Source organism: Pantherophis guttatus, chromosome 2 (genome assembly GCF_059756535.1).
Source record: "Pantherophis guttatus breed Tessera chromosome 2, ASM5975653v1, whole genome shotgun sequence".
Taxonomy (NCBI): domain Eukaryota; kingdom Metazoa; phylum Chordata; class Lepidosauria; order Squamata; family Colubridae; genus Pantherophis; species Pantherophis guttatus.
In genome coordinates this window covers 117006298-117029584 of record NC_142064.1, presented here as the reverse complement: position 1 = coordinate 117029584, position 23287 = coordinate 117006298, and the positions used below count along the sequence as shown (strand labels likewise).

General features: G+C 43.1%; 2 protein-coding genes across 2 annotated transcripts in view; both read right to left on the bottom strand.

Moving 5' to 3' along the window:
* Window positions 1-7400: 7400 nt before the first annotated feature.
* Window positions 7401-16213, bottom strand: EIF3G (eukaryotic translation initiation factor 3 subunit G). Its single transcript, XM_034434309.3, has 11 exons — window positions 16086-16213; window positions 13442-13488; window positions 12657-12761; window positions 12461-12549; window positions 11978-12037; window positions 9527-9631; window positions 9031-9220; window positions 8847-8954; window positions 8575-8711; window positions 8319-8425; window positions 7401-7515 (listed from the first exon to the last, which is right to left on the bottom strand). The coding sequence occupies exons 1-11, from the start codon at window positions 16103-16105 to the stop codon at window positions 7500-7502; spliced, it is 984 nt and encodes a 327-aa protein (XP_034290200.1). The 5' UTR covers window positions 16106-16213; the 3' UTR covers window positions 7401-7499.
* A 4019-nt stretch (window positions 16214-20232) lies between these two features.
* Window positions 20233-23287, bottom strand: part of DNMT1 (DNA methyltransferase 1) — a 43005-nt gene continuing 39950 nt past the window's right edge. The window contains exons 32-34 of the mRNA XM_034434310.2: window positions 22190-22306; window positions 21188-21278; window positions 20233-20736 (exon numbers count right to left, since the gene is read on the bottom strand). Coding sequence (XP_034290201.1) covers window positions 20699-20736; window positions 21188-21278; window positions 22190-22306 — 246 coding nt within the window. The 3' untranslated portion in view covers window positions 20233-20698. The remainder of the gene's footprint in view (window positions 20737-21187; window positions 21279-22189; window positions 22307-23287) is intronic.

Here is a 23287-nt window from a genome sequence, read left to right as displayed (position 1 = left end):
TGTAATTTCCACTGTGTCTGTCTTTTTCCTTTGACTTGCCTTTGAAATGTAGTAGGCCAAAGGTGTATAAGTTGTGGTTCTCCTTTTCAACAAGGCTTTCAGCAAGCTGCCAATGCTTTGCTGGGAGTTTGGTATATACTGTTTTACTGTTTTCATCTAATATATGATCTGTATCTTTGAAGTGATTTGGTTGTCTTAGGGGAGCCAGGTTTGGGCCACAACAAGTTTGATGCTGACTCAGATTGCAGGGATGTGAGGGGAGGCAATCCCTCAAAGCACTGTTGTGAGAGACTCTGCAAAGGTGAGCTCTGGGCAGGTGCAAAATAGGTCAGGATAAAGGTAAAGGTTCGTCTCGCACATATGTGCTAGTCGTTCCCGACTCCAGGGGGTGGTGCTCATCTCTGTTTCAAAGCCGAAGAGCCAGTGCTGTCCAAAGACGTCTCTATGGTCATGACTAAACACCAAAGGCACACAGAACGCTGTTACCTTCCCACCAAAGGTGGTCCCTGTTTTCTACTTGCATTTTTTACGTGCTTTCAAATTGCTAGGTTGGCAGAAGCTGGGACAAGTAACGGGAACTCACCCCGTTACGTGGCACTAGGGATTTGAACCGCTGAACGGCTGACCTTTTGATCGACAAGCTCAGCGTCTTAGCCACTGAGCCCTTAGGTCAGCATTCAATTGATTTTTTTCAGGCACTCCTAGATCAGCATTGTCCTGAATCAATGCTTGCCAAATGCTGGCACCTGTGGAAGTGAAATTCTAACCTGTTCCAAGTGGGGGAAAGTTAAGCAGATCTCATTGCTTCCAAAGAAGATGATTGGAAAACATTTTCTTATAGGCTTTCTGCATTCCCCGGAACTTGGAAAATGTGTGCCAATCCTATGCACCAGCTTGCTCCAGGTAAATCAATAGTGAAAACTTTTCTGAGTGATGGTTGTAGCAGCTAAAATGATAGTAACAAGATTTCCCAGATGGTCTCAATGTCCCAGCTATTTTGGAAGAGTCGGCAAGAGCACTTTATCATAATTGCCCTCTGGCAGATTGAGATGCAGGGGTTTATCTGTTCCTTTAAATTATGATTAATGATCTGAAACCCATACAGAGTAGTTCAACAATGCAACTCAGAGAGCAGCTGAGCTGAAAGGCCAGGCAGCTGTGCAGGGCTGTTCATCCAACTCTGGGATTATATTCTATTCCGTGTGATTGTCAGCCCTTCTTCCCTGGACTTAATGCTTTGGATAAGAAAATGATCCCAAAGTGCAATGTAGAGGTTTGCAGGCTGAGGTAAGTTATCTGCCTATGCTTTGGAGCCAAAAGAAACAGCTGTGTTAATGAGTCACAGGGAAATGTTGCGGTCACACAAGTTCTGGAGTACCTTTATCGTTTTCTGAAGCCCTCTATGAACTATTTTCCATGCCACTGACAATGTTGAAGAAGGAAGGAAGGAAGGAAGGGAAAGGAAAGAAGGAAGGAAGGAAGGAAGGAAGGAAGGAAGGAAGGAAGGAAGGAAGGAAGGAAGGAAGGAAGGAAGGAAGGAAAACCTAAAGGTTGGATGAATCTGACAGTTTTTTACTTTTGTCCTTTAGGTGTATATTGTTCCTTAAGACATGCATTTTGAGCACCTTTTTTTTAAAGGAGAAAAGTGCCTCAGAACATTCTCAAAAGGTTGGATGCCAAAAGCTGATGATGGAGAAATTGTGAGTTAGATAAATTGGGATTATTTATTTATTTATTTATTTGTTCAACTTGTATGCCGCCTTTCTCCGAAGACTCAAGGCGGCTTACAATGCATTTAAAAACCATATATAAAAACATTAAAAATTAAAACATTAAAAACAATTAAAACCCATTCACACCATTCATGGCCGGATCTCGCCAGATCGCAACAGCGAGATCAATGGCCCCAGGCCTGCTGGAAAAGCCAAGTCTTCACCACTTTTCGGAAGGCCAATAGGGTGGGGATGGTCTGGATCTCAGGATGTAACTGGTTCCAGAGACCCGGAGCAGCCACAGAGAAGGCAGTTGGTAAAATGGATTGCTAGATTTGTGGTAAAGTTGTTGGGAAGGAGGACAAAGTTGGTGCAGCAAAATGCGGTAGATTGTAAGAATGATCACCTGATCTAACAATGTAATTTTAAGAGCAGTTAACACTGATTGGGTAGATGCAGGGGCGACATTATAATATAAATTTAATTATATTTAAATGGTACTTTAAATTATTGTATTTTATCCCGATTTTATTTTAGATCGTATTTTATTCTAATTGTGTTTTAATTGCGAGTTATTCCAATCTTACTTAATTTGTTTTACCAAACCTTTGTAATGATTTGTCTTTGTAATTCTGCACTTGATATGGCCCAAAGGGCTAATCAATAAATAAAATTGAAAAAAAATTGAGAAGGCTCTCCCCTGCGGGCCCGCCAGCCAGCACTGTTTAGCTGACTGGACCCGGAGGAGACCAACTCTGTGGGATTTTACCAGTCGCTGGGAGCTATGCAGTAGAAGGCGGTCTCGAAGATAACCCGGCCTTGAGCCATGTAGGGCTTTAAAGGTAATAATCAACACCTTGAATTGTGACCGGAGACCAATAGGGAGCCAGTGCAGCTCGCGGAGAATTGGTGTAATGTGAGTGTACTTAGGTGCACCCACAACAGCTTGTGCGGCTGCGTTCTAGACCAACTGTAGTCTCCGAACACTTTTCAAGGGTAGCCCCATGTAGAGCGCGTGTTAAAATACACTTTACCTAGTTCTCTTTCAGCCTTACCAAAACCACATGAAAGAAATATGATTGTATCTTGGAAATGTATATTTTTTTCACTGATAACCATCTTGCAAGATTCTAGAACAGATGTCTGAAAAGGCAGCATGGAGGACAAATGATAACACTGAAAGGATGAGATTGTTACAGAACATTATACAGAGTAACGGAGTTGGAAAGGATCTTGGAGATCCCTTAGTCCAACCCCCTGCTCAAGTAGGAGACACCATTTTAGACAAATGGTTGTTCAATCTCTTCTTACAAACCTCCAGTGTTGGAACACTCACAACTTCTGAAGGCAAGCCTTTTCACTGGTTAATTGTTTGCTGTTAGGAAATTTCTCCTTAGTTTTACATTGCTTCTCTCCTTGTTTAGTTTCCATCCATTGTTTCTTTTGCCTTTTGGTGACTAGACTGACAAGATGAAATATCTCCAGGTCAGTTCCTAAGTGAATTTCTTACTGGGCCAGTTTACACAAAAAGTACCGCAACATATGGAGGAACCTGCTCTAAGCAGGAAGAGAGCTTAGCTCTATGTGGATACACTGTACATGTAATACCAAATCACTGAATTGGTCTCAGAAGGCAATTGGATGTCAATGCAGCTTGGCTGTAAGATGTGACACATGCTCCTGTCACTGCACCCTTGAGAGAGGACTTTCCTTACCCAGAAAACAGACTTTCTTGGTCACTATGTCTACCTGCTGGAACATCTCTCCAGATGGCTCCTATTTGGAGCTCACTTAAAAAGTTGCTTTAAATATGGCGCCTTTCCTGGGGTTTGCATTAGGGTGGGTGGGAAGCTTCTTATAAGATTATACAATGTGCATCATATGTTTTATTATTTAATTTCTGTATTGTTTTCATTGTTCTAAGCCATCCAAAGTTTTTTTTTTTTATTTGATTTATATGCCGCCCTTCTCCAGAGACTCAGGGCGGCTTACAATGCGTTAAGCAATAGCCTTCATACTTCTGTATATTTTATACAAAGTCAGCTTATTGCCCCCACAAACTGGGTCCTTATTTCACCTACCTTAGAAAGGATGGAAGGCTGAGTCAACCTTGAGCCTTGGAGAGATTCGAACCAGCAGAAATTGCAGGCAGCTGTGTTAATAACAGGGTGCACTAAACCACTGTACTATCAAGGCTCTTTGTTGTTGTTTTATACATTTTATACCCTATACCCGAGCCATTGCCCTAGCTCAGCTCCAGCGCACATGCCGGCCAACTAATTTTTGGCTGGCCCTGCCCATGCTGCCCCTCCCCTCCCAGGAGTCTCCACATGGCCCATTTTGGATGCCAGGTAAATACAGGGCTTGCGCAGAGGCTCTGGGAGGGCGTTTTAAGCCTCCAGAGGGCCTCAGGGGGGGGCGTTTTCACCTTCCCCAGGCTCCAGGAAAGCCTCTGGAGCCTGGGGAGGGCGAAAAACAGGCCTATCAGGCCCACCAGTAACCTTTTTGCCATCACTTGCCAAAAGCGGGGGTCGTGTGTGCATGCGTGGATGGGGTGGGGCATGTGCGGACATTGAATTATAGGTGTGGGCATGCACGCACGCGACTCCCCCACACTCCCCCCACTTTTAGCACACGACAGCAAAAAGGTTAGCCATCACTGCCCTATACGTTTTATAAAAATAATATTTTTAATACCAGAGGGATCAAAACTTGTTTTAGCTTTGCAAATCCTCATATGTCAGTTAAAAGTATTTTCCCCCTTATATAAAAATCAATTATGAAGTCAGTGTTAGAATGATCTGAATCCTGTGCTGTGAACAAGGCCTCTGTAGTCCAGTCCTATATTCCTGAGCCAGTGCCCCCTGAGCTGCTCACAAGCAACATGAGACCAAAGCTTTACTGAAAAAGATATTCCATTATCTGAGTAACAACTTTGAGGGACCAAGCATTTGCCCATTTGATCCACTACAGTCCAGGATTTTCTATACTTTCTAATATGCACTGCGTTTTTTTTGCAGTTCCCTCACAGTTTACATGGGAATGAAACAGGGCTGAGAATTGTAAATACAATATTCTAACTGCCAGAGGGGAATTAAAAGTGGCTGCTATTCATTATTATAGGTCAGATGTTGTTGTTGTACCTTGACTGCATAGCAAAGATTTTAACCATTTTAACACTAAGCCACTCATTTAGCGACTGCCTCATTTGGCAACACTTCAGTTCCAATGGTGATGAAACAGGAACTTTGTGTCCAATCTTTGCATTTACGACCTTCAACAGGTCTCTAATGCAAAAGAAAGCTGAAGATCATAAGCACTTTTACTCAGCGACCATTTTGCTTGATGGCCATTTGCCAGTCCCGATTGTGTTGCTAAACAAGGTCTATCTGGGTAGTATTTGTTTAGAAATCCATGGGATTATCGGGATATGTGAACACAATCAGACTAGCAAAACAGGGAAATGGAACTGATTTCTGTCAGAATGATTTGCACTCCTTCCAGGAACAAATCTTGGTCATCCTGTTAATACAAATCCTTTCTGGCTACTGCTAGGAAGGGCATCACAATCTACTGCACTGGGGCTTTTGAAGGCAAGTGGAATGTACCTACTCCTTCAACCTTGCTATCAATGACTTCCTCTATGTCTTCTCTTGGCTGTCCTTGACCACCTATTACTTCTCATCAAAAGATTGGGCGTATGGCTCCATTCTCTATGCTTCTGCAAGTTGTACAAGTCATTTTTTTCACTGCATCCATCAGCCTCAATTTTTATGTTGTTGCTTTCTTCACTCACCACACACCCAACTTTTGAGTGGAATACTGTAGTGTGGCTGATAAGTGGAACAACTTGCCTCCAGAAGTTCTGAGTGCTCCAACACTAGGGATTTTTAAGAAGAGATTGGATATAGGGTTTCTGTTGTGGTCCACCAGCAGCCTGTGGAGCTGGCAGTGGAGTCGGACAGTGAGGAGGCTGGGGAGGAACATGGGCCAATCCTGGAGTCTGAGAAAGGCCCGGATGAGGGCTCTGCGTCGGAGGCAGAGATGGGGCCAGAGCCATCTGGGAGAGGCAGAGGAACAGGAGGAGCCTATTCCTAGTGCACGCATGTGCAGAGCTGCCAGAAGGCAAGAGCAGCTAAAGCAAAAGGGACGACTTGAGAGTAAGGCCAAGAGATGATTGGCCCCTCCCATAAGGCTTAAAAGAGAAACAAAGGCACTTGGGCCTTTTTGCAGGACAGCAACGTTGCTAACTCTGTTTCCAGTTGGCGTCTCCTTTGTTTCTGAACTTCATGGGGCTTTGCCAAGTAAGGCCTTTGGCAGGGTGTCAAAGAAGATAAAGATTGGTGATTATCCCGAAGGACTTCTTCCGAAGGACTTGTTTTCCAACTAATTGGGACTCAGCTGGGAATGAATATAATTCTCAGCTGTTACAATAAAATAGGTTTATTTGGGACTAATTGTGTCTTGTAATGACTCGGTAAGCCTAGATCATAACAGTTTCCTGCTTGAGTTGGACTAGACCTCCAAGGTCCCTTCCAACTGTTATTTCGATATATGACCATCTCAACTCTGGTCCAGTTTCTCCACACTGAACTTCATCTTAAAAGAATAAGAGCCAGTTTTATATCATGATTAAGGTACCATTTAGAAACCAGTAAACCCTTCTTAGGCTCAAAGCCTTAAGTCAGTCACACACTCAGCTCTAGGAAGCAGACAATGACAAACCACTTCTGAAATCTCGCCAAAAAAACTGCAGGGACTTGTCCAGGTAGTCATCAGGAATCCACGCTGACTTAAAGGCACAAATAAAACAAAATTAAAAAAACTCCATCCCATAGCAAGCAATCTGATGAGCAACAGCTCCATCTATTGGCCTTACGGCTCATTCCAATTGGTTTTTGGTTTTGGATTGGATTGCCATGCAATATGATCAGTGTGTCTTATGAGGTCATTATTTATGCAACCCATTTCAATAGCAGCGTTCTGATGCAGAACACATGCAAAGTGGAGACACTCATTTCAGTGGTGGTGACTTTCAATTTTTCTTCCTACATTCTGCAAAATCTGTACCTTCTTCATCATAAGAAGAATTAATTAATTTGCATTGATTAAATTGCAATTATTAACAATTTATTCCTTGCTCAATCCTTACTCCAATGAAATCATTAGTATTGTCCCCTGGAAGATGGGGCGACATGTTCATTGATTATTTTAGGATGTTTTATTCTATTCTATTCTATTTACTCCAATGAAATCATTAGTATTGTCCCCTGGAAGATGGGGCAACATGTTCATTGATTATATGTTTTATTCCATGGCTGTTCACCGCCCTGAGTCCTTCGGGAGTAGGGCGGTATACAAATTCAATAAAAGAAAGAAAAGAAAGAAAGGACATGGCACTGCACTCTTTGAGAAGTTGTTTGCTAAGCTCCCATGTAACTCTAATTTTGGGGGGGTTGGTTGGCTGAAACAAAGTAACGCAGCTGCAATCATATATTGTTAGGCTGTGTAGGAGCTCGTAATCCAATGAGTATTTATTAATATATGCAGCAAATAAAATAAACCGGATCCTATTTTACAAAAAAGGAGTAAAAAGGGAATTTCAGTGATTAATAAGACTGGGGATTCAAGAATGGTATTCTGACTTAACAGAACTTTCTTCATCGTGATACAACTGACACAAGAACATACAAGGCTGCAATGAATTTTTATTAGAGACTAGTATCTCCAGTTAACAACAGAACCTGGTCATTTCCAAAGCCAAAAACAAAATCAGGGCAGAAGACTTCAGTTGGTGGAAGGTCTGTGGGGAAAGAAAAGTGTTTTAGCTTGGTCTCTGATGAAAAAAATCCTGAAAATATAACACTCACTGAAATGAATAATTTTCAATGTATTGAATTAAAACTATTTTCTATCTTTCGCAAGGGCAGAAATATGTCCTGAGAAGAAGGGAGGCTGATCACAGTAGCATCAATTTAATTTTGCAGAAAAAAATTCCATGCAATTAGAGGTCCGCCGAGAAAACTTTGGAGTTGTAATCCCCATTTTAAGATCAAATTGTGATCCACAAGTGAGATGTCTTTGTCCTTTTTTTAAAAAAAGGACTGAAAATTCAGAGAAAGTGGACAGTCTTACTTAAAATCAAATGAGATTTTTATCTTTCCATCTTTGTTATATTTTTAAACATTTATTTTTATTTAATTCTAGAGTCCTGTAGATGCTATCTTGGGATATGAGGTGTAACATAGACACTGTTTTGCAGCAGCTTCTATGACTCTCGGCAAAAATTGGACAAGAGAAATTCCCCAGTGAAAGAGTTGGGGGCTGCTGTCCTAAATTTTGAAGTCTAATGGACCACTGGGCCAAGCATAACATAATAAAAACTAACTAACTTTGAAAAACTAACTTTGAAAAACTAACTCGTTTCTGTAGAGCAGGGGTCCCCAAACTTGGCAGCTTTAAGACTTGTGGACTTCAACTTTCAGAATCCTGAAAGTTGAAGTCCACAAGTCTTAAAGCTGCCAAGTTTGAAGACCTTTGCTGTAGAGAGACTTTAAAAGTGAAAACTAAGAGCAAATGGGCTCAGGGCATCAGATATTTACTTACTTGGCCCATTCCACATTTAGGATCAGGTGATCATAGCCAAAGCCAGACACGCCTGCAATAGCCCTGGCAGCATCCTCACGGCGGTGGAAGCTGATGAAGGCAAAGCCCTGAAGGAAAGTAACATGAAGAACGATTAGAAGCAAGCAAGGGAGAGAACTTTGCTGACCTTTCCAACTCTCACCTTCAGGGAGTTTCTCCTTTTCGCCTGTGGAAAGTGTGTTTTTTTTCCCTCCCATCCCACTTATCCACCCCTTACCTTGGATTGACCAGTAGTTTTGTCCTTGGCCAGGTAAATGCGGGAGATGGATCCAAAAGGACGGAAGAGCTCTTGAAGGTCAGTCTCCCGGGTGTCCTCAGACAGGTTGGTGACACGGATGGTGGCATTGTCATCAGCTATGGGTGGGAGTGCAAAGGCAAAGAGATGACTGCTGGCAGAAGTTGAAGGACTGGATGCTGGTGCGGATGCCAAAACATGCCACTGTTAAGACACAGCAGATGTAGAGCCAGCTTCCCTTTGCAGAAACTCACCTCTGCGATTTGGCTGCATGGATTCCCCTCTGCGACTGGCTCCATCTCTCAGGCTGGGTGGGACGTACTTTCCAGTCTTGCTCTGCTGAGCCTGAACAGGCTCTGGTTCTGGAAACAAAATGTGGCTTAAGCAAAAGGTTGAGCACAGATGCCCTCCACTGTCCCTGACCTTTCCAGCTCTCACCTCCAGGGAGTTTCTCCTTTTCGCCTGTGGAAAGACCCAGCTGCTCAGCTAGTTCCTTCTGCATGGGCCCCAGTGTGTCCTTATAAGGGCACCGAGTGGTCCAGTGATCACCCTTGCAGATACGGCATGAGACAATCTTCTGCCCTTTTAGCTTGTTCATAGGGTCTTCCTCCTCCTGGCAATTCAAGTCCTGGAAAAGGGAAATGATGGCAGGCATAGATAAACGAGAAAAAGCTTATCCGACTCCCTTTCCCTCTCTTGAATCCATGCAAATGTCTCCTTTCCTTTTTCACATATGCCAAAATGTGAACAAGCATAGCTAGTACAACCTCTGTGGAACAATGCAAAAGGAATGCATCCCCTAACTTTCCTGAACCATCCATCCACTAATTTTGAATGCAATCTGGCATTCTCAAGAGACACTGTAACAGCAACTGTCAGAATTCCAGGGAAAAATAATTATAGAATGATTGATGTCCTGCATGCCGCCACTCACCTCCTTGCTGGTTATGAAAGTCATAAAGACATCATCGCTCACAGTGGTAGTAGCCACATTTGGGCCAGGGGCATCAAATTCAGAGTTGCCAAATTTCTTCCAGTTCTAAGGAAAAGAATAAAAAGGTTGAATAATGTTTTCTCCCTCATTGGTGATCCTGAAAAGTTGGGAGAAACCGTGTTTCCCCAAAAATAAGACCTATCCCGAAAATAAGGCCTAGCCTGATTTTTAAGTGTACGCCTAATATAAGCCCTATCCCCCCCCCAATAAGCCCTAGTGAAGATCGACATCAGCCCAGGCAGGGGGTGAATGTGGCCAGCGCAGGAGGCAGCGAGCGTGTGGGGTCTGACGGCATCCGGCAGCAGCTGTGGGCAAGCAGAGAGATGGTGGGATGGAGTGCAAAATGACAGATGTGTAAATCGCCCATACATGGTTTGTGCTCTGCCAGGCATGGGACTTGGGTCTTGCTCAGGCTGCTGCTACAACGAGGCAGAAGGCCTTGCGGTGTGTTGGGATCGCCTCCCCCCTCCTATGCCTTTGCCTGCTGCCAGTGTCACCACTCGTCAGAATTGCCTGCCTCCATTAAATAGAGTGCCAATCCGGCCCACCTACTCTCAGCTTGCCCATGGCTGGGACGCAGCAGGCCGTGCAGTGCATTGGGATTGCCTTTCCCACTGTGCCTGCCCGGCAGTTGGTTTCACGGGGCTCTTCGCCTGCCTGGCTGCACTGTTCTTGGTCACCCCACTGGGCTGCTCCCCAGATCTAAAACCTCCAGAATTGCCGCTGGTTTGCCAGGGCCCCTTCACCATTGGTCACCAGTGGAGGCACGCCACCCATGCTACCTTGCCCACTGTCACCTTTGGGCTGCTAAGTACTGGCTGCACGCCTACTCAGTAATGCAGGCGCTGGGCTACAGGCTGAGCCCGGCACTCTTCAGGCCTTGGCCCTGGTGGGCACTGCAGCTCTCATGCCAGCTGGGCGAGGCAGGCGTGGGGATGCCCATGGCCGCCTTTGGATTCTAACTCACCTGTGGCTGCTCTGCTGCTGCCGCCATGCCTTCTACCCGGCCCACTGCCAAGCCCAAGTTGCTACCCAGCAGCCTCCACTACTGTACCTTCCGTTGGAGCCACCCATGCATCCTGCAGGCTGGGCGGTGTGCTCCTGCCCTGCCCTGCCCTCCTTCAGCAGGTGGAGGGAGGAAGCCCCACCCTCCTACCACCTGCCTCACCTCATATCATGGCGGCAGCACTGGCCCACCGGTTGGGATGAGCAGAAGGCAAGGCGGTGGCAGCAGAGCAGCTGCAGCTGAGGTAGAAGCTGAAGGTGGTCATGGGCAGGTCCACACCCATCTTGACAGCCAGCATGAGAGCTGCAGTGCTCTGGTGTTCAGGGGCCCTGGCAGACCGGATTGGGGGAGGGGGTGTTCTGGAGGTCATAGATCTGGACTGACTTGCCACGCGCCATGCAGGAGCAGCATAGCAGAGCGGCTGAGAGCAGCATGGCCAGGAGGGCGAAAAGCCCCCGCAAGGCTAGCAGCAGCAGGTCCAGCAGATGGTCAGAGGCAAAGGGGGGGGGAGGTGATCCCGATATACCACATGGCCTTCTGCCCCGCACTTGCCGCCTGTACGTGAAAAAAAAAAAGACATCCCCGAAAATAAGCCCTAGTGCTTATTTTGGCGCCCCCGAAAATATAAGAACGGGTCTTATTTTGGGGAAAACATGGTTGCACCATGAAAGGAGTTGAAGGGTCCATAGACTGCATTCTTGATTCCTCAGCAAGCAGATTCAATTTTGAGAGCAAATGGTCTGTAACTGAGTGGGAGCACTGAAATCAAACTATTTATAAAGAAGATAAACAAATCAGACTAATATGAGAACATCCCAAACGCATCCCATAATAAAAGGATAGCCAAATAACTTCATAATGTAGATTTAATTGTTTTATTATATTGTTTTATACTGTTTGTTTTATTGTATTTCGCCTAGAGTGATGTATGTGAGAAGGGAAGCTATAGAAATTTAATAAAATAAAATACAGGTAGCCCCCAACTTACAATCATTTGTTTAGTGACTGTTGAAAGTTACAATGGCACTGAAAAAAGTGACTTACCACCGTTTCACACACTTAACAACAGTTGCAGCATCCCCACGATCATGTGATCAACCTTTGGGCACTTGGCAACCATCATATATTTATGACAGATGCCGCGTCCTGGGATCATGTGATCACCATTTGCAACCTTCCCAGCTGTTTTCCAATAAACAAAGTCAATGGGAGACACCAGATTCTTTTAACAACCATTTGATTCACGTAACTCCAGTGACTCACTTAACAAACATGGCAAGAAAAATGGTCATAAAATTGAGTGTGGCTCACTTAATGTGTATTTTAGCACTCCATCCTGAAGAATCAAGGAAGCAAAAGCCAGGTTTATCTGTCAGAGGACTCACCTTTCGCCTGGCCACAGCCTTGGAGGCCTTTCGTGTCTCAATTCTAAAGGTGCGGATGATCTGTGAAAGGACAGCAATTGATCACAAAGTGCTCAGGTGGGAATTAGCAATTCTGCATATGACTTTCTTTATGTTTCACCATACAATTGCTAAGCTTCAGGTATTAGTAGCCTGTACCCCAAAACCTACTTCTCTGAGTCTGCAGAAGAGGACCACAAGGAAAGGAAAGAGGTGAAGCAGCAACAGCATCTTCAAACCAGGAGTGAATAAGCAGCAAGCAAGGATAGTTCACTTTCAGCCGACAATAAAAAATGTAGCATATGGGGGAAGAACTTCTCCTCTTCACTAAAGAAAGGTAACTAGCAATGAAAATGGGGGTCACTGTCACAGGCCCTACTAAATAGGAAACAGTGAATCAAGAGAGGACTGTGAGACCCGGAGTGAGGAAGATGGAGACATCCCTCAATCTTGGGCTCCACTCACCTTCACCTTACGGCCATCTTCCTCTTCTCTGTACTCAGTCACTGTCTTAATGTTTCCATTCACAACTTCTTTGGGAGGTGGGAGGGGCTCTGTAAAAGGAGTACGGGAAGTTACAAAGATTCGCATTGGGGGAACTGGAGTCATTTCATACTTTGCTTCCTCCTGACATTCAGATAGATACAACTGTAGCTCCTACCTCCTTTTATAAGCTCTGGCTCGACGATCACACTTACGGCTGCATTTTCGCTCAACACATCTGTCAGGGGAATATCTTTGAGTAGGTCACTGGTAATGCATTTATCTGTGATAGAAAAGTATAGGGAGGCCAGCTGTTATACGCACACAAAATTCTCTGGCAAAATTAGATGGTTGAAGATTTATCAATTTGGAAGCAAAGTAGATTCATTCAAAATAAATAGCATAATACTCTAAGTGCATAGAAGTATACTGTTCTACAATATTTTAAAAGCTCAAAATACAGCCATTTAACCATGCGTTCTTCAGGACTAAATGTGTATTTGAGCTGATATTTTCTACTGTTCAACTTCACTGTTATCTAATGGAAGATACTGTTTGTCAATTAAACTTATCCAGAAAGTAAGTATCAATATCAGCATTACAATGTTGTTAGGGAATAAAATAAGGAGAACTGTCTATATAAACTGCCTACCAAATGCAAATGCAAATGCAAATGTACAAGACAAAAAAACCACCCAAAATAGTAATGGAAATATGCAAGGAGACTGAAATTATAAAGGACTGACAAACATTGGGATTTATGTAACTTTATCAACAAAATCAGGCAGCTTTCAAAGGAAATTAATACTAGGGAGGTTTTTTTGACATTGCTTCTTCCTGAGATATGGGCATAAGATTTCAAAAGGGAGGGATGGAGGGATTGTGAGATAAAATTCACCATGGAAACTAAGAGTTACTCTTGGCTAAGCACAGAGCCAATTAAATGCACATTAAATCTCTCACCATCATCTCCTTCTTCTTCCACTTGATCTGCCCAACTGGGCTTGGAGCTAAAAGAGAGAAAAATATCATGTTAGGTACCTATACTCAAATCTCATAAATATATGTGTCCTCCCTCAATTTCATAATTCTAGGACTGGTCTCTCATATGTAGTACTTATTCTATTACACAAGATTACAATACGCTCTGGATTCCATTTTAACTCATTTCCATAAAATGCAAGAATAGCATTTCTTCAGATTAGCAAGAAATAGTTCTATTTCCAATCATATTTTAATCTGTAGTAAAATAATAGTTTAAATATTTTTTTAGAGGTTTAATCAAAATATTTTGGTGAACAGCTGTTATTTTCTCTTTTTCTATAATTTCTGGTGGAGAAGCCAACAAGATTACAGTAAATTATAAAATGTAGGGCTAAAATCCTGGGTTAATTTTACTATCTGGTGAGTTTGTCTGCTTAATGTTCAGGACAAGACACCAAAGTTTTGCTCATAAAACATCTATGTTTCCTCCTCCGCCATCTACCAATTTTTCCAGAGTCATGTGTTGTGCCTCCCAAGCCTGTTTCCTTTGTCCTCAAACTATAATTCAATCATAGAGAGCCAGTTTGCTGTAGTGGTTTAAGTATTAGCGTAGAACTCGGGAATGTGAGTTCTAGTCCCGCCTTAGGCATGAAAGCCAGTTTGGTGACTTTGGGCCAGTCACATTCTCAACCCAATGCAATTCACAGGGTTTTTATTCTGAGGAAAAATAGGATACAGGCGTGTTAGGTAAATTCACCACATTGACCTATATACAAATAAGGTGGGATAAAAATCTAGTACAATAATATAAGCCACTGTCAGTAGATCTTCTGAAATGCCAGCTTCCATATCCTCCAATTGATTCACACAATTACCACTTAAGTTTTCTATTCCCATTGTACTTGTTTTCTTTCTTCTGAAAACTCATCTTATTCAGATCAGATGCCAATACAGGTATTCCTCGATTTATGACCACAATTGAGTCCAAAGTTTCAGTTGCTAAGCGAAACATTTAAGTGAATTTTCCCTCCTTTTACGACCTTTTTTGCCACAGTTATTAAGTGAATCACTGCAGTTGTTAAATTAGTAACACGGCTGTTAAGTGAATCTGGCTTCCTCATTGACTTTGCTTGTCAGAAAGCCACAAAAGGGATCACATGAGCCCAGGACACTGCAACCATCATAAATATGGGTCAGTCGCCAAGTGTCTGAATTTTGATCATGTGATAATGGAGATGCTGCAATGGTCGCAAATGTGAAAAATGCTCATAATTTACTTTTTCCAATGCCATTGCAACTTTGAACGGTCACTAAATCAACTGTTGCAAGTCGAGGATTACCTGTACACTGTACAAAAACACCTTTCAGTGCCTAATTTGGGATGGACTACCTATCATTTACATGTGGAGATTATGCTATTGTGCAAAACAGTGTACAGGAAGTCCTCGACTTACAACAGTTCATTTAGTGACTGTTCGAAGTTACAACAGCACTGAAAAAAGTGACTTGGGACCATCTTTCATACTTACAACCGTTGCAGCATCCCCCATGGTTACGTGATTTACATTCAGATGATTGACAGCTGACTCACATTTATGATGATTGCAGTGGTCCCAGAGTCAAGTGAACCCCGTTTGTGACCTTCAGACAAGTAAAATCAATGGAGAAAGCCAGATTCACTTAACAACCATGTTACTAATGTAAGAACTGCAGTGATTCACTTAACAAATGTGGCGAGAAAAGTCATAAAATGGGGCAAAACTCACTTAACAAATTTCTCAGGTAGCAACATAAATTTTGGGCTCAATTGCGATGATAAGTTGAGGACTACCTGTACAGGGGGGGAAAAAAAACCTAGTTGAGTTGGAAAGAGGCTTCCACTTTAGTTCCTACATTAGAACAGGGAGGTGGCTGCGTTTTTCTGGTGACCCCACAGTCCCTCATGGGAACCGCCACCCCACAAACGAAGTGGAACCCCCCCCCCCCAGGCAAAGGTTTAACTCCCCTCGGTGAAAACGGGGTCAGGCTCAGCGCTTCACCCCCTTTTCCCAACGGGACTTCCCTTCAAGGACGGCACTTCCTACCCAGGGTGCATCGGTGGGAATTCAGGGCAGGCTTTTTCTCCCTCGCTACCTTCTTCTCCCACCCTTTAATTCGTGTTTAGATTACTGAAATGACAACCGCAGAAGTGTCCAGGAAACGTTCAGCGTTAGATGCAGCACTGAATACAAGGCGAGAGAAAGTCTTCCCCGAACACCTCGGGTTGACTTTTTTTGTTTGTTTGTTTGTTTGTTCCCCTCGTCTGGACAGCTGCGCAATGGCGCCCGAGGGGTGGAAGGCCGACTCGGTGGAGAGTTCGCATCCCAGCCTTTCATGCACGCAAAGCAAGAATACGCCGGATGCACGTGCGCGTGCGTGTGTGAATTCACACCGATATACGGGACTTCTGGGGCGCGTCTGCATGACTTTCGGATAAGCGGCGACGAAGACACGTGTGCGCCTCTCCCGGGGCCTCCCCTCTCGTCATGCCCACGCAGCACGAGCCCCCTTCCCGTTACACCTCCCTGCCAGCCCCCCCTCCCCCTCCCCCTCCCCCTCCCCCTCCCCCGCTTGCTTTCCTTACTCGTAGTCGCCGGTTGGCATCGTCGCCGATGGAAACGATCGGAACAACTCGGGCCTGGCTCCAGGGCAGGAAGTGGGCGCTGCGACGCATAAGAGTGACGCACACTAGAGCGCCGCAAGAGACGTGAGGCATCCTGGGTAATGGAGTTCTGCTTCTCGACACAAGCGGAATTGGGCTCTTCTTCGCCTGCGTGACAGTTCTGACACGTGGCAGGAGAGAAGATTGTAGGCTTCATATTTGGATGCCGTTCTACTTTACTAAAAAAAGGCTATTCAGCGAGGTTTCTCTCCCCCCCCACCCCTAAATAGCAGTTGCCATTTGCTATTTAGAGATGTACCATCTCAGTTCTCTGAGAATCACTCAAAAATATTAGTTCCCTGCATTGATACTTTTGCATGATATTTATTTCAAACCAGCACATACTATTTCCCCCCATGTGATTGAAAGAACATACTAAATCCACTGGGACTGCTTTGAATATATGAATAGAAAATTCTGGCATTACCACTGAACTACAAAATCCTCTATATGAGTTAACATTTGCCCATTGCTCATTTTTTGGTTCCTGAGTAAGGAGGTATATGTGTGGTCATACAGTGACTGGATTCACACTAACTTAACCATAATGCAATTTAATTGGTTTTGGTTTAACCAGCTGGGTGAATTTAGTATATTAACCATGGGTTAGTGTTTACTATGTTGTGCAGACCTAGCCAGTTGTATCTTAATGAGTATGCCAAGATTAAGCTGACTCAACACAATACATAAACTATATTTCCTTAATCCCAATTCCAATCTTCAACTCCCTATGCTTAACTCCAATGCCATGAGAGGGGTGATCTAATGTGCATTACCAAGACCTGGCTGAGTACAGAGGGGTGTTTCTTCTTTCAGAAACATGCCCTGGATTTTGAAGATGCAACCAAAAGGATGGTGACTTTCAGAAATGCTACTCTATACATAGCTGGTTATGAGAATCTACTGATGTGATTACGCCCTGGGAATATATGGGACTATTGCCACTATATCGGCCTTCTTGCTTCATAGCAACATTCCTATTGAGCTCCTCCAGGATGCTGGAGTTTCCCAAACTAGTATTAGTGGAGGGCTTTAATCTGCCTTCTCTGGGCATAGATTTAGACATGGCTCAGAAGTTCATGGCTGCCAAAATTTGAACCTGACCCAGAGAGTTTATGGGGCCAATTTAAAGTAGTTGTTACACATTTTGAGGTGTGTGGTGCCTTTGAGTCAGTGTTGATTCCTGGTGACTGCTTAGAAGTGTCTCTGCAGTTTTCTTGGCAACATTTCACAAGTGGTTTGACATTACCTTCTTCCCAGGGGTGAAATTCTCCCGGTTTGGACTCCCGGTTTAAAAAAGTTTTTTTTAAAAAAAGTTGGCCACGCCCACCATCACATTACCCCCCACCCACCCCAAGCCATGCCCACAGAACTGGTAGTAACAAATTTTACATTTTAGGATTTAGGATTTAGGATTTATTAGATTTCTATACCGCCCTTCTCCCGAAGGACTCAGGGCGGTGTACAGCCATATTAAAACACATATAAATATACAAAATTTAAAACAATTTAAAATTGAATATATAAAAATTTGGCCCATAGATTAAAACACACATACACCCATTTTAGAATTCGTATTAGGCCAGGCTGGCTTGTTGGAACAAGAGGGTCTTCAAGGCGCGACGAAAGGTACGCAGGTCGGGGATGAGACGAATCTCAAGGGGCAGCTCATTCCAGAGGGCTGGTGCCCCCACAAAGAAGGCTCTCCCCCTGGGTGTCGCCAGTCGGCATTGTCTGGCCGACGGCACCCTGAAGAGCCCCTCTCTGTGGGAGCGTATTGGCCAGTGGGAGGCTGTTGCTGGCAGCAGGCGGTCTCGTATATACCCCAGTCCTAAGCCATGAAGCACTTTAAAGGTGGGGACCAACACCTTGAATCGCACTCGGAAGACCACCGGGAGTCAGTGCAGCTCGCGCAGGAGGGGTGTTACGTGGGTGCGCCGAGTCGCCCCCATAACCACCCGTGCGGCCGCTGCTTCTTCCTAGGGCTGAGACAGTAACTGACCCAAAGTCACCCAGCTGGCTTTGTTCCTAAATTTGGATGAGAACTCACATTTTCTGGTTTCTAGGTTGGTTCCTTAACCATTATACCAAACCATTACATACATTTTTTTCCTCAGAGCAGTGGAAGATTTGGAAGTGGGAGATATCACTATCTATCCTTTGCTGTGGTTGATTACTGTTAATTCTGCAATCACTTCTTGTGGCAGGATAGAAGTGTCTGTTAGTGTCTGTAGAAGTGGTGGCGCAGCAGACTAAAGCACTGTTATTAACATCAGCTGCAATTACTGCAAGTTCAAATCTCACCAGGCTCAAGGTTGACTCAGCCTTCCATCCTTTCTAAGGTAGGTGAAATGAGGACCTGGATTGTGGGGGCAATAAGCTGACTTTGTATAAATATACAAAAGTATGAAGGCTATTGCTTAATGCATTGTAAGCCGCCCTGGGTCTCCGGAGAAGGGCGGCATATAAATAAAACAAAAAACAAAAACCATAGATCTATCCCATATACCTGATGGACCCTGTTAGGCTTTAAAAATATATTTTCCTGCTCTTATTACATCCAGATAGCTATGCAACAGCCTTTGAATGTCCTAATTTCTTCCAGGGAAGAGGCACCAAGGCTGCAATGCTAAGCCTCTGTGGGATAAAGGTGCTTGGATTTCTTCAGACTCCAGTTGTGCACTTTCCTTTGAGACCAAGATGTCTAGAATGGTTGCCTGGCATGAGTTTGAACCCATTATAAGTAATGCTTGACTTACAACCATTCATTTGCAATTATAACAGCACTGAAAAAGTGACTTACAACCTGGTCATCACACAACTATCATAGCATCCCTGGGGTAATGTGATCGTGATCTGGGCATTTGGCAACCAGCTCACATTTATAGCAGTTGGAATTTTCCAGGGTCATATGATGATTTATAACCATCCCAGCAAACTTCTGACAAGCAAAATAAATGGGGAAGTCAACAGCAAGTTACAAGATGCAGCCCTTTATGTCTCAGTTAATGATCACACGTTTTGGTCAATGAGATCCACCTGCTTCGAGTTTCTTCCGTAAACCTTGGCATCTAGAGACATCCAAGGGGTGTGTTTTCTCTGTTCAAGCCACTGCTTTAGGGAACATCATTCCCCCTGATGTTCAGACAGCCCAACATTCTGGTCTCCCACACCTAACTTATTATTTTGTACCAGACTGTGAGATCAGGTCATAAAAACATAAGGCATTCAATGAAATGGGCAATTCAGAATGCATACTTATTATTAAGTACAGTTGTTTACCAGACTCAAAATAAGAAAACTGTAAATGTGGTGGGCATGGGACATCTTTCCAACATGTACTCTGTAATGGCTTTTGAGGAAATGCTGGTTTCCAAACACTTCTTGTGGCCAGTTAAGAAATTTTAGAGTTTAGTTTTAGATTTTTTTTTCAAATGCATTCAAATGTTTTAGGAGTTAAATGCATTTAACTCCTAAAACCATGTAAAAGGCAGCTTCTGTTCACTTTGGGATTGTTTGACAAGGAATATCTAAACTTTTGCATGCATCTGTATGAGATAACTTGGATGTCTGGTTTGCACTAATGATACACACCCACTTTTGTATCCAATTTACTGTATGCCCATATCTACATGTGATTTAAAAAATAACAGTAACGGCAACTTCACTGTAACATAGACAAGTGTTCAGGTCCAGATATCAGGCCAAATTATTATTCTGATAAACTAATCAAAACTGTTATGATTACAGCCCCCTGATTAAGATGCTGTGCTAGCCAGAGTCTAACCCATGATTAAGTATGCTTTAGCATGCTATGCAAATCAGGTTATAAAATATTGTGTTTCTAGGAGCAACAGAAAACTGCTCTTATGAAAAAATTGCTCTAATGTCTTAGTTAAGGTAATGGGTGTGCAAGGATCAGAGTTGTCACTGTGAATAGATTAAGTGAATAGGTACTTAACAATCAGAAGATTGGTATAGCAGTGGTAGATCCCAGCAGTAATATTAGCCAAATCAAGTGCAACAGGGGACAATCATTCGGAAAAAAAAATCAAAAATGGCCCTCTAGTAATTTATAGGAGATTTATTTGAAGAAATATTACAACATATAAAAACTACATAAAGTATTATTTCCACTTGTATAAAGTGGCTGATTAGTTTTCAATACAATGCATAATAAAAACATTCTCCACTCCCTCAACTCATACACACACACACGCATACACTTACACACATGGATAGGCACTGCACAGTTGATCATTTGAGAATGGCAGCGGGAACATTGAAACAGTTTCAGAATGTCAACCAAGTAGACAAACACTGTTCACAAATACAGGCTTGAAAGGAGAGACAAAACACATACACGCACAAAAAAAACCAAAACCCTGAACAAACCAAAACCTCCAACAATTTTCAGTGTGTCCAGAGGTAAGAAAATAAACCAGTAAAATAACAGAAGAACATTAAAAATTATCAGTGCATGTTTGGGTGTTCAGGTGCTGGAGCTGAGGTGCAGCAGATGGGCAATTTACAAATTAATTTGAAGTGTCCATCTTTTCCTGTTTGATGGCATCTGTAAAGAAACAAAACAGCTAGATATTCAGAAAACACAGTAAAGCTCTTGTGTACAGAGAATACAGTTGTCTGAAAGGTACAGATCAGCTTCTCACTCTCTTCTGGCTTGGAAAGAAAATGGTTTCCTGCCTACAGACTTCCCAAATGCATCTTGTATCTACAGTACTTTCAAACTGTTAAGGCATTTCAGATGAGGAGCACCATGTTTCTGGTCTCCATGCCAACCCCTCTAAGATAGTAAACAAACTTAGTTTGTTTACTTAGTTCACTTAGCCATTGTATCTGGAGGACTCCATAGGGTGCACAAAAGAACTACAATCCTAATTTACAGAAGACCAGATTGAGTTGTGTTACCTGGTTCACAGCAAGTACAAAACTGCTTGAGCTCTTGAAATACAGACATCAAATGTCCCTTTTCAAATAAGTTCAACAACATTCCAATAACATACCTGTGGCATCCTCTTTCATTTTTGCCAACACACACAGTTTGATTTCTAGCCCAATGGCTTTTGCCAGAGGTGGAGGGACTGCGTTTCCCACCTGCACAAAGAGAGCACAAGCAAGGGTGAAGAGTTGGCACATGTACCATTTCTGCCTGAAAAGTAAGAGGTCTCATATGGCAAAACCCTACTCTGGCTGCAGGGCCACTAAATGGAAGAAGCCTGTACTGTGAACAAAGCTGGTCCTGAGGAAGGTAAGAAACGTCTCTTCCCTTCATTGCCTCAAATCCCTTATATACTGTATATGCAAAGACCTACTGTTAATTGAGAACCAACCCACAGAGAGATGCTTATACAGCATTATATGATAATGTACTACATTTTATCAGAGGTTTCTTAGCCTTGGGTATCAAGAGTACAAAAATATGGGAAAACCTTCTTCGTCGAATCTCAAATGTTAAAATGTTATATAATTATAAATTGTAATTTATATATCTTCCCTGGCAAATATATTCATTCTTGAGGGATGCATTGATAGTTGCTTCTTTCATATAAAAAAAAATCTCAAAGAAAAACATTGTCAATTTATCCCAATACATTCCAGAAAGCCACTTTTGTACTTTTTATTTTTCGGTTTTTAGGTGTTTCCTAATGAAGAATTCTGCACTGTTGGTTGATCTTAATAAAGTTATCATCCAACTAAGGATCTTTTCCCATTTTTGAGGTGTTTAAGAAAATACTATATGTTCAGCCAATTGAAATAGAGTGTATCCCTAAACGAAAATTCTTTATTTTATTATTTTCCCAAGGTTATTTTCTAGTGCTAACTTGCAAACAACTATAAACAATAACAGAAAAGCATTTTCAAAATTGCTACAGGAGGAAAGTGGTTCTCTTCAAACGTTATTAAGCGATAGAGCAACAGAACAAGAGCGCGTTCAGATTCTAAAAAACTCTATTGAACATTTACATTATAGAAATCTTCTCTAGGAAGGTTCCGCAGCCACTTACCTGCCTGTGCTTGTCCAGTACATTTCCAAAGAGCCTGTAAGTATCAGGGAATCCCTGGGACCGTGCACACTCTCGCACACTCACTACTCTGTGCTGTTCAGGGTGAAGCACGCGGCCCTGGAAAAAGGAGAGCGAGTCACTGGCAGTTTTGTGTTGAGATGTAGTTAACTACTATATTTGGAGCTATGGTTGAGTCACCCAACCAGGTTCCTCCACAATGAATATGGGCCACTTATTTCTCAAGCACAGAAATACCGTATCATCTTCTAACTGCCCTCAGCCCACTAGGAAAGCAAGCTTTATAAAAAACAATTAGAATATAAAAAGCATTACAAATATTGAACATTGAAAATTAAAACATTAGAATTAACAATGAACTGGATAAAAAGGGACCACTATGTAAGCAGGGTGGAGGTGGGATCTTTTTCTAATCTACTACCTGGATTGTTTTAGAGATATTTATGTTATGATTTTAATGTTTTATGCTGTAAACCGTCCACAGTTGAAAAAGAGTGGGGCATTCCCATTGGGACCCCAAGCCAGTTGACAGAAGCAGGTTTTCAGGCCCTCTCAGAAGGTCAAAAGGGTGGGCACTCATCTCATCTCAAGGGGCATGATGTTGCATAGGGTGGGCGCCACAGCAGAAAAGGTTCTTTTGGACCTTGCCGGCCAAAATTCCTTGGCTGATGGGATCTGAACATGTCTCTTTTTCTGGGCCAAATGCAGTAGGACAATCCCATTGGAGTGAGATAGTTCCTAAGATAGTTTGGGTCCATGCCAAAAGACTTTAACCAAGTGTTAACCAATGCCTTGAATTGGACCTGGAACCAAGTCAGCAATCGATGCAGTTCAGGCAACAGTGAGGTTACATGGATGAATCTAGGGGCTCCTAAAAGCAGTCCGCACTGCTGCGTTCTGTTCCAGTTGGGAATACTCTTCAAGAGTAGCCCCATTTAGAGTGTACTGCAGATCAACTGACGCACAACACGAAGTTCGTAACAGTTCTGCAAGTTTCCCCTCATAGTCCAAATGACAGCAACAACCTTTAAATGCTGGTGTTTTCTGCCTTTCTTAATAGCATTCAATATAGCCTCCCTA

Excerpts from the sequence above, each read along its gene's own strand:
- EIF3G (XM_034434309.3), bottom strand. The coding sequence starts at position 16,105 with ATGCCAACCGGCGACTACGA. Across the intron at positions 8,955-9,030 it reads AAAGGAGAAACTCCCTGGAG|AACCAGAGCCTGTTCAGGCT; the intron begins GTGAGAGCTGGA and ends TTTTGTTTCCAG. Across the intron at positions 8,426-8,574 it reads AAACTACTGGTCAATCCAAG|GGCTTTGCCTTCATCAGCTT; the intron begins GTAAGGGGTGGA and ends ACTTTCCTTCAG.